Source organism: Abramis brama (assembly GCF_963993115.1).
Source record: "Abramis brama genome assembly, chromosome: 17".
NCBI classification, from domain to species: domain Eukaryota; kingdom Metazoa; phylum Chordata; class Actinopteri; order Cypriniformes; family Leuciscidae; genus Abramis; species Abramis brama.
The window spans coordinates 12,308,991-12,322,624 of record NC_139979.1 but is presented as its reverse complement, the minus strand read 5'-3'; the positions used below and the strand labels follow the sequence as shown (position 1 = coordinate 12,322,624).

The following is a 13,634-nucleotide window of genomic DNA, read 5'->3' as shown; positions in this document are numbered from 1 at the left end:
CTATTTATGGTTGGTTAATTGTCAGTGTTTAGATTTTTTTTTTTTTTTGCGTGTATTATCATTTGGACGAAACCGCGAAACGTTTAAAACAATTACTTGCATCACGTGACTTCAGGTGTGGCGGTTTGCGGAAGCTCAGGTAAAGAGTCTACTATACTTTGATGGGTCAGAGGTTGCTTTTTTTTTGTTGCTCAAAAGTAAGCAAAACGATCCTGCACTGCAGACCCTTTAGTTAGGAACAAGAGGAAGGAAGACTGAACCGGAAAAGCTGGATGAAGCCTGTAATTATCGTCCAGGGTAGTCCGTGGTGGTCACACAACTATTTTTGTTTATCTTACTATTTTTAAAACATAGACTTTATTACTTTATTATCATAATTTCAAATAACCAACAACATTAATGAACTCTGGTCGGCGCGCGCTCTTAGATTAATCTCTTGTACTCGCGTGAGAGGTGGTGGATCAGAAGAAAGGGTAAGTTGAGTTAATGTTTGCAAATGATCTAACGTATTCAAAAGAGTTTCGGGCATAAACAACACTTATAAAAATCACCCAATGTATTAATCACTCTCACAAGAGATTTTTTCTCTCTCATAAAGTTGTTTCTAAAATGAAAAGTAGGCTATATATAGCCCACCTCTTAAATAATTCCATACAGGATGAGTTTGTTTATGCAGGAAGAGCCAATAACTCCGGAAGAGAGTTGTGAAAAAGCATGTGCAGCTGAAATCTAAATAGCTTTGAAATAGGCTACATTTAAGATTTCTTTTAAATTTGCTTTGCTGCAATTGCAAAGATTAGCCTACTAAAAACTTTTCTGATGGCCTAATGAAATAATTAAAAACTTTAATTTATTGGTTCATTGTCAATTAGGCTAATCCAAAAAACGTCCCTTCTGATTTGCATTTTTAAGAGAAATGGGCGATATTGACATAGAAGAGCAAGACACTTTTCCCGTGCAGAGGGATGAAGAAGGTGATAATCGAGCAAATCCGAAGAGGAGTCGTCGTCGCAGGGTAGAACAGATTCATTCGAATGTTTCTAAATGGATGCTTCCAGAGGACTTACGGGAGACGTATTTGGAACGAGCGAACTGCTGTCCGCCACCAATCTTCATCATCCTCGTCAGTTTAGCGGAGGTATAATCAAATGTTTTTTTAGCGAAACATCAACCTTTGCACCACTGGAATTTGATCTTTCTGGCTATCTGGGAAATGTAACTGTTTCTACTTGCTCACACAACAGCTTGAACCAGTTAAAGTTTGCTGGTTTAAGATGGTCTCCTAGCCTGGCCAAGCTGGTCTTTAGCTGGTTTATCTGATCTATTGGCCAATAAGATAAAAAACCCTTTAAAACCAGCCAACAGACAAGGCTTTGTGAGTTTAGACTGGTTTAAATAATGAATTAACATTCATACTATATTAAATGTTCATTCTTTATAAAAACCTACAGCAACCAGTACATTTCCATTAATTTGTGAATGTTTTAGTTGGGATGTGTCACTATGAAAGAACTGAGATTCTTTTGAGCTTCGCTTTCCACTTTTCCATTCCTGTATGGCAAGTCTTAGCCAAAGTGTTTGAAAAGCCAGATTCATCCTTGTTTCCGTGGACATTCCTTAAAATAGACCTAGTCACTGAAAATAAGTGTCTGGGAAATGAATAAACTTTTGAGACCTTCCATTAGAGTAATTTTTTTATATATAATAATTTTTACTAAAATTGTCATTTTTTTTTATTTTATTTTACTTACTCTACTATAATTGTTTTACTAACATGTCCCTAAATATGGTTTATATTTAATATTAACCCACACAGGTTGATGTTTTTGACAGTGCTTTTTGGCAACTGGCATAATGAAGACTTTAGGTCTTGTCTCTCAAAACTCTTTTCAATCTTTGACAGTTAGGAGTGTTTATCTACTATGCGGTATGGAAGCCTCAGAAGCAGTGGATAACCCTGGGTACAGGGATCTGGGAGAGTCCTCTTACATATAAGCCTGAACGACGGGAGGAAGCATGGCGGTTTCTCTCCTACATGTTTGTACATGCTGGGTAAGGTGATTTTGGTTCTTTTCTTCATTTTAAAATTACAATGAAAACTATTTATTTAGCCACTTGTCACCCTGAATGAATGAAATAATAAACTCCTGCTCTACCGTAGAATGACAAATCAAGCTGATTTCTGGATCTGACGTCTTAGTTATTACATTATTGGTATTTAAAGGTAGGGTAGGCAATCCTATTCACAAACACTTTTTGTTATACTGGTTGACTTAAAAATCTCTTTCACATTCTGATGTCAATCAGCAATAGATCATTTACATATAGGCCTATCTTCTGTGGAAGTCTCAAAACCAAAATATGTTTGTCCAGTCATTGCATTTGGTCCGAATGCAATATAGTGTATCAACATGTGTATTTCCATACATCCGCGCACCCTGCTCGCGCAGACATCACACGTCATCAGCGATTTCTGTAAGGCTATGTAGAGTTGTATGCTGCGTTCACGCCATGTCATTACTGTAATAAAAGACGGCAACCTGTGATGTTCTACTTCCGTCCTCGGAATTCTGCGTTTCTATGTCAACACTACCAGTGTTGAAATAAATCTGCAGCAGTCAAGTGGTACAAGTCAGGGCTCTTTAAGTTGTTTATGTTCATTATGATATGGTAAAGTTATGTGCTTTGAAACATGAGGTATTTTAACGCCGTCTCTCGTCTCGTGACGGTTTGCAGACTCTGCTCTGGCTTTGAGCTCTCATGTGTTTTGGAGGAGGCGTGGCTTTGGACAGCGCTCTAAAGGGAGGGTGGGATCTTATGCTTTCAAAGCTAGCTTGCTATTGGTAGCCTCTCCGAAATTGCCTACCCTACCTTTAATATATATGACATTTTTCTTCAATTAGGGTGGAGCATATCTTGGGAAACCTGTTAATGCAGCTTCTTCTTGGCATTCCCCTGGAGCTGGTGCATAAGGGCTTTGAAGTGGGCATGGTCTATATGGCTGGAGTCCTCGCAGGTAGGTTTGTGTATTTCAGTAGTTCTTACTGGAATACAGTATACAATATCTCACACTGTTTGCAATCCAAACAAATATTGCATTGCAGTTACTGAAAGTTATGTGACAACTCTAAAGTAATAATGTTTATTCTTTAAATGCATATTGTTTCACATAATATTGCATTAAAAAAAACACATAGTTTTTATGAAGATGAAACTTTTTAAGACTGTCAAAATACACATAATTATTTTTTTTATTTTTATTTTTTTACCAAAAATGTAAGAGATACAGTATAACCAGTTAAACTAAATTGTTGCACCTTTTGTGTTCAGGTCTGTTTTATCCTGAAAGTGAACTGTGGCTATACACATGAAATTATGCTATTTATTTATTTCAAGCCTCTTTCCTACATTTAATCAATACACACAAGTGTGTAAGTGTAGGAAAGGGGCTGCATTTTGTTTATAAACATGCTCGCATATACACACACACAATAATTCTGAAATTAAAATAAAATGACCAACAAATGGTCTTAATGTGATTGTAGAGCAAAAGTTCATAGACCAAATAGTCAATTTTCAATGAATTTAATTAAATCAATTAATTTTCATAATGTTTTTATAAATTGATATATTCAATTTCTCAAAAATACTGATTATTTTTTTCTTACATCACATTGGTTTTTGCTATAGTTCTTGTTTTTTTTTTTTGTTGTTTTTTTACATTTCAAATAATTTTTACTTTTTTTTTTTTTTTTTTTTTTTAATTGATAAAAATGGGGTAAATTAAGTAATGGCACAGTGAGAACATGGTAACATTCAAAACTTTTGGACATTGACTCATTAATGAGAATAAACTGATTAGATACAATATGGTTTTAGTTGAAAAATATTAAGATTAGACTGTTTTATAATTTTGCTGTTGATCCAAATCTTCATATTCTCATGGAATGTGTGTCTGTGTATGAATCCTCTTTCAGGCTCTCTCGCCAGCTCCATCTTTGATCCTCGCAGTGCTCTTGTGGGTGCTTCAGGTGGTGTTTATGCCCTCATGGGAGGTTACTTCATGAATGCTGTGGTGGTGAGTAACTTTCCAGTAATATTTGATGGGAGATTTTTATTATTTTATTTTTTATTTAAGAAAATACTATACTATACTATACTCAAGTACCCAAATCAAAAATGTTTTTTTTTGTCCTATAGAATTTCAGGGAGATGATTCCACTTGTGGGAGTGTTTCGCATTCTAGTAATTGTTCTGATTGGTGCGTCCATTTTCACTTTCCACTCTACTATTGTTATCTTGTTTGACATCTACTATTAATGTTTGGATAAACTAAGCATTTTGTTGGGACCTATTGACATGACTTTTTTTTTCATTTTTTTTTTCAGTTGGAACAGATGTTGGATTTGCCATTTACAGAAGGTTCATTGTCCATGACACTGCCATGACGGTGAGACATTTTTAAGACCATAGCAGAATCATAAACCATACATTAAACAGGTATTTAAACCACAATACCTTATACCTTATTCTCAACTGGAATGATTTAGACTACAAGCTTAATAAATAGGACTTGCCAAAAGAATTAACTCTGAATGTAGTTTTCACACTTCATTATATGATAATATACTAGAAAGGTCCTTCATACTTTCCTTTTTTTTGTTAGGTCTCTTTTGTGGCCCATATTGGTGGTGGTGTAGCAGGCATGACCATTGGTTATGTTTTTTTCACCAACTACGATAAAGCGCTCCTCAAGGACCCACGCTTCTGGATGTGCATTGTGGGATACATTGCCTTCTTCTTGTTTGCTGTCATTTTCAACATCTTCCTGTCCCCAGCATCCGTGTGAGGATGATGGTTGAAGTCATGCTTCAGTTCACAATGGACAATCATGGCTTTTTAAAAGAAGCAAGTCTCAGGTCAATATAACTGTCAGAAAGACTCTTAAGGTCGTATGCTAATACACTACATACAATCTAAAGTAAATAAATGTCATTTTTAAGAAGGATTTTACATCCAAATATTCCCTTTTTTGGTTTTGCTTAAACACACCTCCTCAAGTTTTTTAGTGACTCAGGAACAAAGAAACGTTTAAAATTTCCATTTTGATTCCTTTTTTTGTGAGACCATTATTTTGTATTCACAAAATGATTGAACCCTCTATATGCTGGCCTACAAACTGATGTCATGACTAAACAAACCGCTCAATTTAATTGATTTGAAGGGAGCCAAAAAGGAGCTTTGTGGTCAAAAAGAATAAACTTGCCATGTACTTTTTAATTTTATTTTATTTTTTTATAAATGTATTTCTAATTTCTTAGACTCAGAATATTGGAAGTGTCCTTATAATACTGTAGAGGGCAGCACTGATCAGCATGTGGACAGACCTCAACCTGAGGTCACAACAATGTAGTTTAAATGTGGCATACATAAGTTATTGACCTATAATCAATAAGAAATTGTGTCAATTCACTGCTAATGACATGTATCTACAATGACATATTCATGATTATCATATTTTGTTTCAAGTGTTTAGGTTGGAAATGTGTTTTTAAAATAAAATAAAATGTACAAACTTGTTCATTAATTGTATTCACTTGCTTTACATTTAATTGTTTTATGTACTGGTTAATTCTGGGGTTTGTGGGTGGAGTAAATGTTGTACCATGCCGAATAGCTTAAGGTAAAGCGAGTTCACACCTGAAAGCATCCCAAAACAAATGTCCTCTGACTCTCTGTCCCCTCTGTTCTAATGAGCTGATGGTAGTTCTCCAAAACAGATCATTGATTGCCAGCCAATATGGATACGGTGTTCTTGCCAGTCTAAACAGATCATTCCAGGTATTTTCAGTTCACAAAAATCAATTTTCATTTGTCTGAGCTACTATGATATTCATGGCACTTCAGTGTTCACTGAAGTCCTTCATACAGTGTGTTTGCTGCAAAAAAGGCTTGTTAAAAGAACTGATACAGACCCCTAAGTTTGTACTTAATTTAACAAATAAACTCCAGCCACATGGCACAAAATAGTTCACTGATCGTTCAGGCATGCTTTCATTAAGTGATTCTATTATATAGGCTACTTATTCTAGTCTATTATATAGGCTACTTATTCTAGTCCTCACACCTGTGCAATAATGAACTGAATATCTGCCATTTTCATTGCATGTTTCTAAAAATATCTTTCCTGATGTGACCTGTAAGTCCTCGAAGTGCATTTGAGGATGTGAAGAGGTTGCTTTGAGGCTGATTTTCCACTCTGTTGACAAATTACATCAATTAGGTACATTTAGGGCTAGCAGAACTTTCCAGTACAAACCAGAATTTGGGTTGTGAATCAAATCAATGTGCAACGCACTCATTCCTGGAATATGTATTAATCTAATTCTGGTCTATTTTTAGAACAATATTGACTCATGTCTGGGGCTGTGTTTTCAACTAAATGTTCATCAAAAGTTCAGTTATTTGCCCTGACTAACAGAAAAGCCGATCGGGCACCACCAGGGATATTCCCCTGCCTTCCGCAAACAGTTTGTTCTAATCTATTTTTAGTAGTACAAATACATGTATAAACATAATCTGCGTTGTTACGTCATTAAGATTTTTTCTTCAAAAGAAATTAATACTTGTATTCAACGTAGACTTCTTAAATGAATCAAAAAGTTACAGATTTTTTATTTCAAATAAATGGTGTTCTTTATATTCATCAAATGATACTTAAAAAAAGTATCAAGGGTTCCTCAAAAATATTAAGCAGCACAATTGTTTTCAATTTTAAAAATAATAAGAAATGTTTCCTGAGCACCAAATCAGCATATTAGAATGATTTCTGAAGGATCATGTGACACTGAAGACAAGTAATGATGCTGAAATATATATACTTTATTTTACATAAGAAACATCTTGCAATCTTATGACAAAAGATTACATATATACTATATATATATATATATATATATATATATATATATATATATATATATGATGCATTATGGTCATTTTGACCACATCTACGACGGATGTAGACTTATTACGACGAATCAGATTAATAGTTGTTGTCTCACTGTCTCTGTACAGTATAATATGTAGAGAATATAAATATTTAATTAAGCTCAAAAAGTTAGTCTTACACCATACAGAAAAACTGTATGAAACTAAATTGTCTTCCAAAAACAGACTACTGAAGTAGTGCTTGTAATATATTTTATTATTGTTACAATTCCAATAATGTTTGATTTTGTACCTTTATGGCTAAACAACAGATGTCAATTTATATTTAGACCTGAACAAGGATGGGGTTTAAATGCATAAAATGTTTTTTAATTAATATGATCATATGGGAAGGTCATAAAATGTTTAAATTGGAAAGATGTTTTGTACACATCAGGGAGCATGAAATGCATTCAAGCTAACCTGATGTGCTTCTCTTTTTGAAATACCAAAGCTATATTAAACAATTTAATTCAGTTATTCATTAAAAGCATGCCTATCAAATTATGTAATGAAGAGACTCACTCACTATGTTAAATAAGGCTTGCCCCTAAATAGCAGGCCGGGTATGAAACCAACCAACAGCATAGTTAGTGAGTGTAATGGGGTTGCACCATTGATTTCTTTTAAATGGAATAAAATATCTCCACAACTAGAAGAGACAACTTAATTACATTGGGCTGGACCCAGCAGAGTATGAAATCGGACATGACCGATTGATTGCTTCTCAAAGTATTGACGACTAAAAGTAGTGCCAACATGTGGCCAAATGCCATTAGAAGCATTGTGTTAAGCTGTGATCCCTATCATGGATAACAATAAACAACTCTCAATGCAGTTTTATTCGACATTACACTCATAATGTCAATCATTGGTTTTGGTTTTATGTTATTAAAAGGAGAGGCCTTCATTTCTCTTTACAAAACTTGGTAATTCGTAGTGTTGTGCTTGTGCTTTTAGCTCAGGCTTGCGTGCAGAATTGGTCTATTTTTGCTATTCAGCTGAAAAATCGTTCTCTAATGGGTGTTAACTAGCAATCAAACATGCAAGACTGTCTACTGATTAAGAGCGGGTGCACAAGAGCATGAAGCGGGCACCAAGTGTAACAGAGCTTTAAATTCATACAGAAGGGGGTTTTATCATTCGACAATGTTTTATTTATGCATGGCATACACAATCAATTCAGTGCTCCCTTCATGTTTACAGTGGAGTACTGGTTATTGAAGCACTGACATACAGAACCAGTGCGCTTGCCAACAGCCCTGCACATTTGGAAACCTTCTTTCGGTGCCAACAGAGAGGAAAGAGGGGGTCACAAAAGTTCAGGTGATGTGCTGCATCAGATGTGCAGGGCACCAACGATTTTTAAATATTTTGGTGGCCTCGTCTCGCCTGTATGACCCGCGGGGATTTGAAGCAGCGGCATTCTGTCCATACTGCTGTAAGGTAAATTACATGGGCTAGCGCATCGATTTCTCCTGCATGCCTATAAGTTGGCACCAAGAAGACCTGCTTGTTTTGTGTTTAGTCGAGAGCTTTAACGATAAACAGGATGGCATAAGTCTAGCTTTTTGAACTTAACAAGGTGTAGGCGTTGGAGTAGCATTTGAGTCGCTTTTACAATGAAGATTTACTTCATTTTCTCCCAATTTGTTTAAGGTATGTCGGTGCTTCAGTTTATTTATTTATTTGTTTACTTTCAACAAAAAGATGCTTAACAGAGCAATGCACTGATTGACTGCATTTGGTAGCACTGCATGTTTTGTTGATTATTTAGTAAGTAATTTAGAGAGGTTAGTTAAGCTTGCTGTAATTATACCTAATATAGGTGCCTAAGTTAGGCAATGTTTGGATCATTCTTGCAGTGCATGTTATTGGCATGTTTGGAGACAGTTATTCTAACCCTAACTGATGGAGTGTGTAGCTTTTCATTTATTAAACATATTGACCAAAGATCTAGATCAAGATGATCTTGACCAAAAATTGATGCACCTCTCTTACACGCTCCACCAATTAGGGTTAGAAAACATGCTAGAAATATAATAATCAGTGCAGTAATGATCCAATCATTGGCTCTAGTCTAGCATTTGCCTATTTGTTGTTTGGGACCAAATTAATTTGTTTACATTAAATTCAGGTATAAATATTGTAAAAAAGGTAAATGTAAATGTTGAAACCAAACAAGAATCTGTAATTGAAAACCCCATACTGATCAGCCATTAATCTGACTTTTGTTGGGTGGATTCAATGTTTATGTCTGAATTATACCTAATGCCTGAGATGCTTCGATGCTTGCAATGGAGACTTTATGATCTTGCATCATCTTAGAGAAAGACTTTTTAGTTTGCCATTCATTTTTTGTCTCTTTTTTATGTTATTCCTTCCTAGGTTTGAGAAAGAAGTCCACCTATTTATGGTTTATGCATTTAATGTACAGGGTAACTCTGAGATGTTCTTAGTTTGGGAAAGCTTAGCTCTTTTCACTTCAAATAAAAGTGACAGTAAGGATGAAAGTGATATGCGCGATAATAAAATAATAGTTTGGTACAAAATTTTAATTCAATGTATTACATTATTCAAATGCGACTTACGGTCCATTTTCATGATTCTTGCTTCTTATTTCCTCTCCTAACAGACTCAAAAATGCCCAAGTGAAAATGGGAGACTGGAACTTCCTTGGCGGGATTTTGGAAGAGGTGCATATCCACTCCACTATGGTGGGAAAGATCTGGCTGACCATCCTCTTCATATTCCGCATGCTGGTGCTTGGGGTGGCGGCCGAGGATGTGTGGAATGATGAACAGGCTGACTTTATCTGCAACACCGAGCAGCCTGGATGCCGCAACGTGTGCTATGACAAAGCATTCCCCATTTCCCTTATCCGCTATTGGGTGCTGCAGGTCATTTTTGTCTCTTCACCTTCGCTGGTGTACATGGGCCATGCCCTCTACCGCCTCCGTGCCCTTGAGAAAGAGCGACAGCGCAAAAAGATGACACTGAGACGTGAACTTGAGGCCGTGGATGTGGAGATGGCGGAAGTTCGACGCAAAATAGAACGTGAGCTTCGGCAGATCGACCAAGGGAAGCTGAACAAAGCTCCGTTGAGGGGGTCCCTTCTGCGCACCTACGTGGCTCACATAGTCACCCGCTCTGCCGTGGAGGTGGGCTTCATGACCGGACAATATGTTCTTTATGGGTTTCAACTAGATCCGCTGTACAAATGTGAGCGTGAGCCCTGCCCGAATTCGGTGGATTGCTTTGTATCTCGACCCACTGAGAAAAGCGTCTTCATGGTGTTCATGCAATGCATAGCTGCCATCTCATTGTTTCTCAACATCCTGGAGATCCTGCACCTGGGCTACAAAAAGCTTAAAAAGGTCATTTTGAACTACTACCCACAGCTGAGGGACGATCCTGATGACAGCTACTATCCCAACAAGCTGAAGAAAGATTCTGTGGTCCATCAGACGTGCATCGGCACCTCAACTGGCCGCAAGGCCACCATTGCATCTGCACCCAGCGGATACAACCTTCTGCTCGAGAGACCACCAGATGGAACCGGCTACCCTCCTTTAATTAACCAATCCTCTGCTTTCTTGCCCGTTCAGGGTGATTTGCCAGCTAAAAATGATTCTGATGCACCAAAGTACTCACAGCACAGTCCCACAGAGCACAACAGCAATTCCAACAACACCAGCAGTGACACGCGCTTGCCACCTTGCAACTCCGTCACGCCGCCGAAGCAAGAAGAGGGGGAAGATTCTGTCCACCCTCCACCTTCGCACAAGAAAGGGCAGGAGTCCAAGACTTCAGACTCATCGAGCCACCCCAGAGAATCTTCTCACTCATCGTCTGGCGTTGGAAAGAAGCCATGGAAGGCCAGCGCACCATGGAACTGCTCAACGGTTGTAGAAGGCAATGGCTCAGACTCGGATTCCCTGGAAGGCGCTAAAGCCCGCTGTCCCTATGCCACTGTGCGGGCACGTACTTTGTCCAGGTCTGATTCCAAGCGGAGCAGGCCCACCTCTCCTGATTCAATAGAAGAATCCAGCTCTGAGTCACGGCATAGTCCACGAGCGTCACCAAGCCATCCCGCCTCATTGGCCAGCAGTTCCAGTGGCAGGCGAGCTGCTCCCACAGACTTAAAGATATGAGAAAAACTCAGATGGTAGCCATATAATTTTTGTAGTTATAAATTGATGGAAATTGACCAGAGTGACTGTAAAGTTAACATCTACAGCTTTGATGTTAGCACAGAAGCAATCTCAGACTGAAGTTTTATATTATAATAATCAATAATAATAAGTTGTTACATTTATATAGCGCTTTTCTAGATACTCAAAGCGCTTTACATGAAAGGGGGAATCTCTTCAACCACCACCAATGTGCAGCATCCACCTGGATGATGCGACGGCAGCCATATTGCGCCAGAACGCCCACCACACACCGGCTTACTGGTGGAGAGGAGACAGTGATGAAGCCAATCAGTATATGGGGATTATTAGGAGGCCATGATGGACAGAGGCCAAGGGGCAAATTTGGCCAGGATGCGGGGGTTACACCCCTACTCTTTTTCGAAGGACATCCTGGGATTTTTAATGACCACAGAGAGTCAGGACCTCGGTTTAGCGTCTCATCCAAAGGATGGTGCTCTTTGACAGTATAGTATCCCCATCACTACACTGGGGTGTTAGGACCCACACAGACCACAGGGTGAGCACCCCTGCTGGCCTCACTAACACCTCTTCCAGCAGCAACCTGGTTTTCTCAGGAGGTCTCCCATCCAGGTACTGACCAGGCTCAGCCCTGCTTAGCTTCAGTGAGCAACAAGTCTTGGGCTACAGGGTGATATGGCTGCTGGCAACTTTATAATATATATTCAACTTTATAAAGTGGTAGCACTCATTATGGATTGTTTTATACATAATTATATTATGTACTACATTATGTACATGTCCTTTTATACATATCAATTCAGCAGTACACACAGACAGTATAGTTAATTAACAATAGTAGTATGACTAATACAGGATATGGATTGTATGTTTGATATGCCTTGTTCTCATCTGGACATTTCTCTTTTTAAGTGCATCAGAAGTCAAAATGGTGTAATGGTAAAAGAAAATCCCAATTTTAAAACATAGTGCTGAATTAGAACAGCTGTAAAAATCTGCAAGAAATTATGTGCATTATTTAATCATGAAGAATTGCTTTAATTTATCAACAGGATGAAGCTAAGAACCTTAACGTTCACCAATACTAATGCTAGTAGTTGTAAAAGCTACAAGTTGTAAGTACCAAAATATCCAACAGCTTTTCCCCACAGGCTTTAAATTAACTTTCTACAAAACCACCAAATCCAAATATTAACTTTTTTGTGTGTTTTCTGTTGCCAATTACTGTCAGCTTGAAATGTTATTGTCATCTATTCATGTCACGCTTTGTTTCTGAAGAAATTACTCTTGTCTTACAACTTGACTAAAGAGAAGAATCGTAAATTTGATATTACTTCCCATTAAAAGGGGACAGAGCCATTTAAAAGTTGTTTTTATCAATACAGCTAATACGTGCTCACAACACCATCTACTGGACTAAAGCATATATGCATACATTTTGAGTCCTCACACAAAAATATTTATACTTTGACTTTAGATATTAGCAGCTAAAAGGATGCTTAATTTGAGTTTTAGGAACTGGATTCTATGCTGTTTCAGAAAAAGAAAGCATAAGTGAATAACAAAACACAACCCATGTGTCATTCAAACACCAAAACAGTTGCTCAAATTAAGACAATTCTACATTCCTATTCAACTCTTGAATGGCAAACCTTTACTAGCACCATTTCAAGAAATCTTAAAGATAAGATCGCATCCTTGCTTTATACTTCTTATTTGGTTGTGTCCTAACCACAAAAAAATCTGTTGTCCCAACATTCTAGTGATCATTAAATTGATCTTTTAAATAAATGTTTTATGAATTCAGTGTGTGTGTGCTGCTAAAATTATGAAAACTAAACTGCAGCAGTTTTGCAATCTTGACGGAAAACTCAGTATAGTTGTGCAACGGCACTGGTTGTGCATATATACACATTAGTAAAACTGAAAAAAAACCAACATTGGCTTTGCAGCCATGTGACACATTGGTCAGCCAGTGTGGTTCACACAAAACCGAGATACACGATTTATGTGTGGCATAGCTTCATTATATAATAAACAACAAACTGTTTAATAAAGTTTTGGAAGGTCTAAAAGTAAATGTCAGTTTTATTTTAATATTAACATTTTTAAAACTACCATATTTGACATGAATAATGTTGAAAGCTATAAGTTATAGCTTTTAACATTATTCATGCCAAATATGGTAGTTTTACGTTTTTTTAATATTAAAATAAAACTGACATTTACTTTTAGACCTTAGGCTAGCCTATACGGTATTTATAAACGTATAGCCTATAAGGTATTTATAAAATTGCTCTCACTCATCGATCATGATCATGAACAACAGGCCGACGTGTTAACATGTCAGTGCAGTGGTCACTTTTGTAAAACAAAGCTGATTCATACTTGTTTTAGAAAGGGCATAGTTTGTTTAATATCCGGGGCGGGGAGTAATGTGTGGCCTCTTTCCCACAGGGAAAATTGAAA

At 37.2% G+C, this 13,634-nt stretch overlaps 2 protein-coding genes across 3 annotated transcripts; both read left to right on the top strand.

Moving 5' to 3' along the window:
• Positions 1-113: 113 nt before the first annotated feature.
• On the top strand, positions 114-6,032 carry rhbdl2 (rhomboid, veinlet-like 2). Of its 2 annotated transcripts, none has more exons than XM_084088271.1 (8): positions 114-139; positions 913-1,138; positions 1,904-2,052; positions 2,904-3,016; positions 3,978-4,078; positions 4,201-4,261; positions 4,389-4,450; positions 4,667-6,032. In XM_084088271.1, the coding sequence occupies exons 2-8, from the start codon at positions 917-919 to the stop codon at positions 4,847-4,849; spliced, it is 891 nt and encodes a 296-aa protein (XP_083944397.1). In that variant the 5' UTR covers positions 114-139; positions 913-916; the 3' UTR covers positions 4,850-6,032. The 2 variants fall into 2 exon arrangements, with proteins under 2 accessions (XP_083944397.1, XP_083944396.1); XM_084088270.1 differs by having other exon boundaries at positions 114-473.
• A 2,478-nt stretch (positions 6,033-8,510) lies between these two features.
• On the top strand, positions 8,511-12,971 carry gja9a (gap junction protein alpha 9a). The gene is made up of 2 exons (XM_084088058.1): positions 8,511-8,649; positions 9,626-12,971. The coding sequence occupies exon 2, from the start codon at positions 9,648-9,650 to the stop codon at positions 11,142-11,144; it is 1,497 nt and encodes a 498-aa protein (XP_083944184.1). The 5' UTR covers positions 8,511-8,649; positions 9,626-9,647; the 3' UTR covers positions 11,145-12,971.
• Positions 12,972-13,634: the final 663 nt, after the last annotated feature.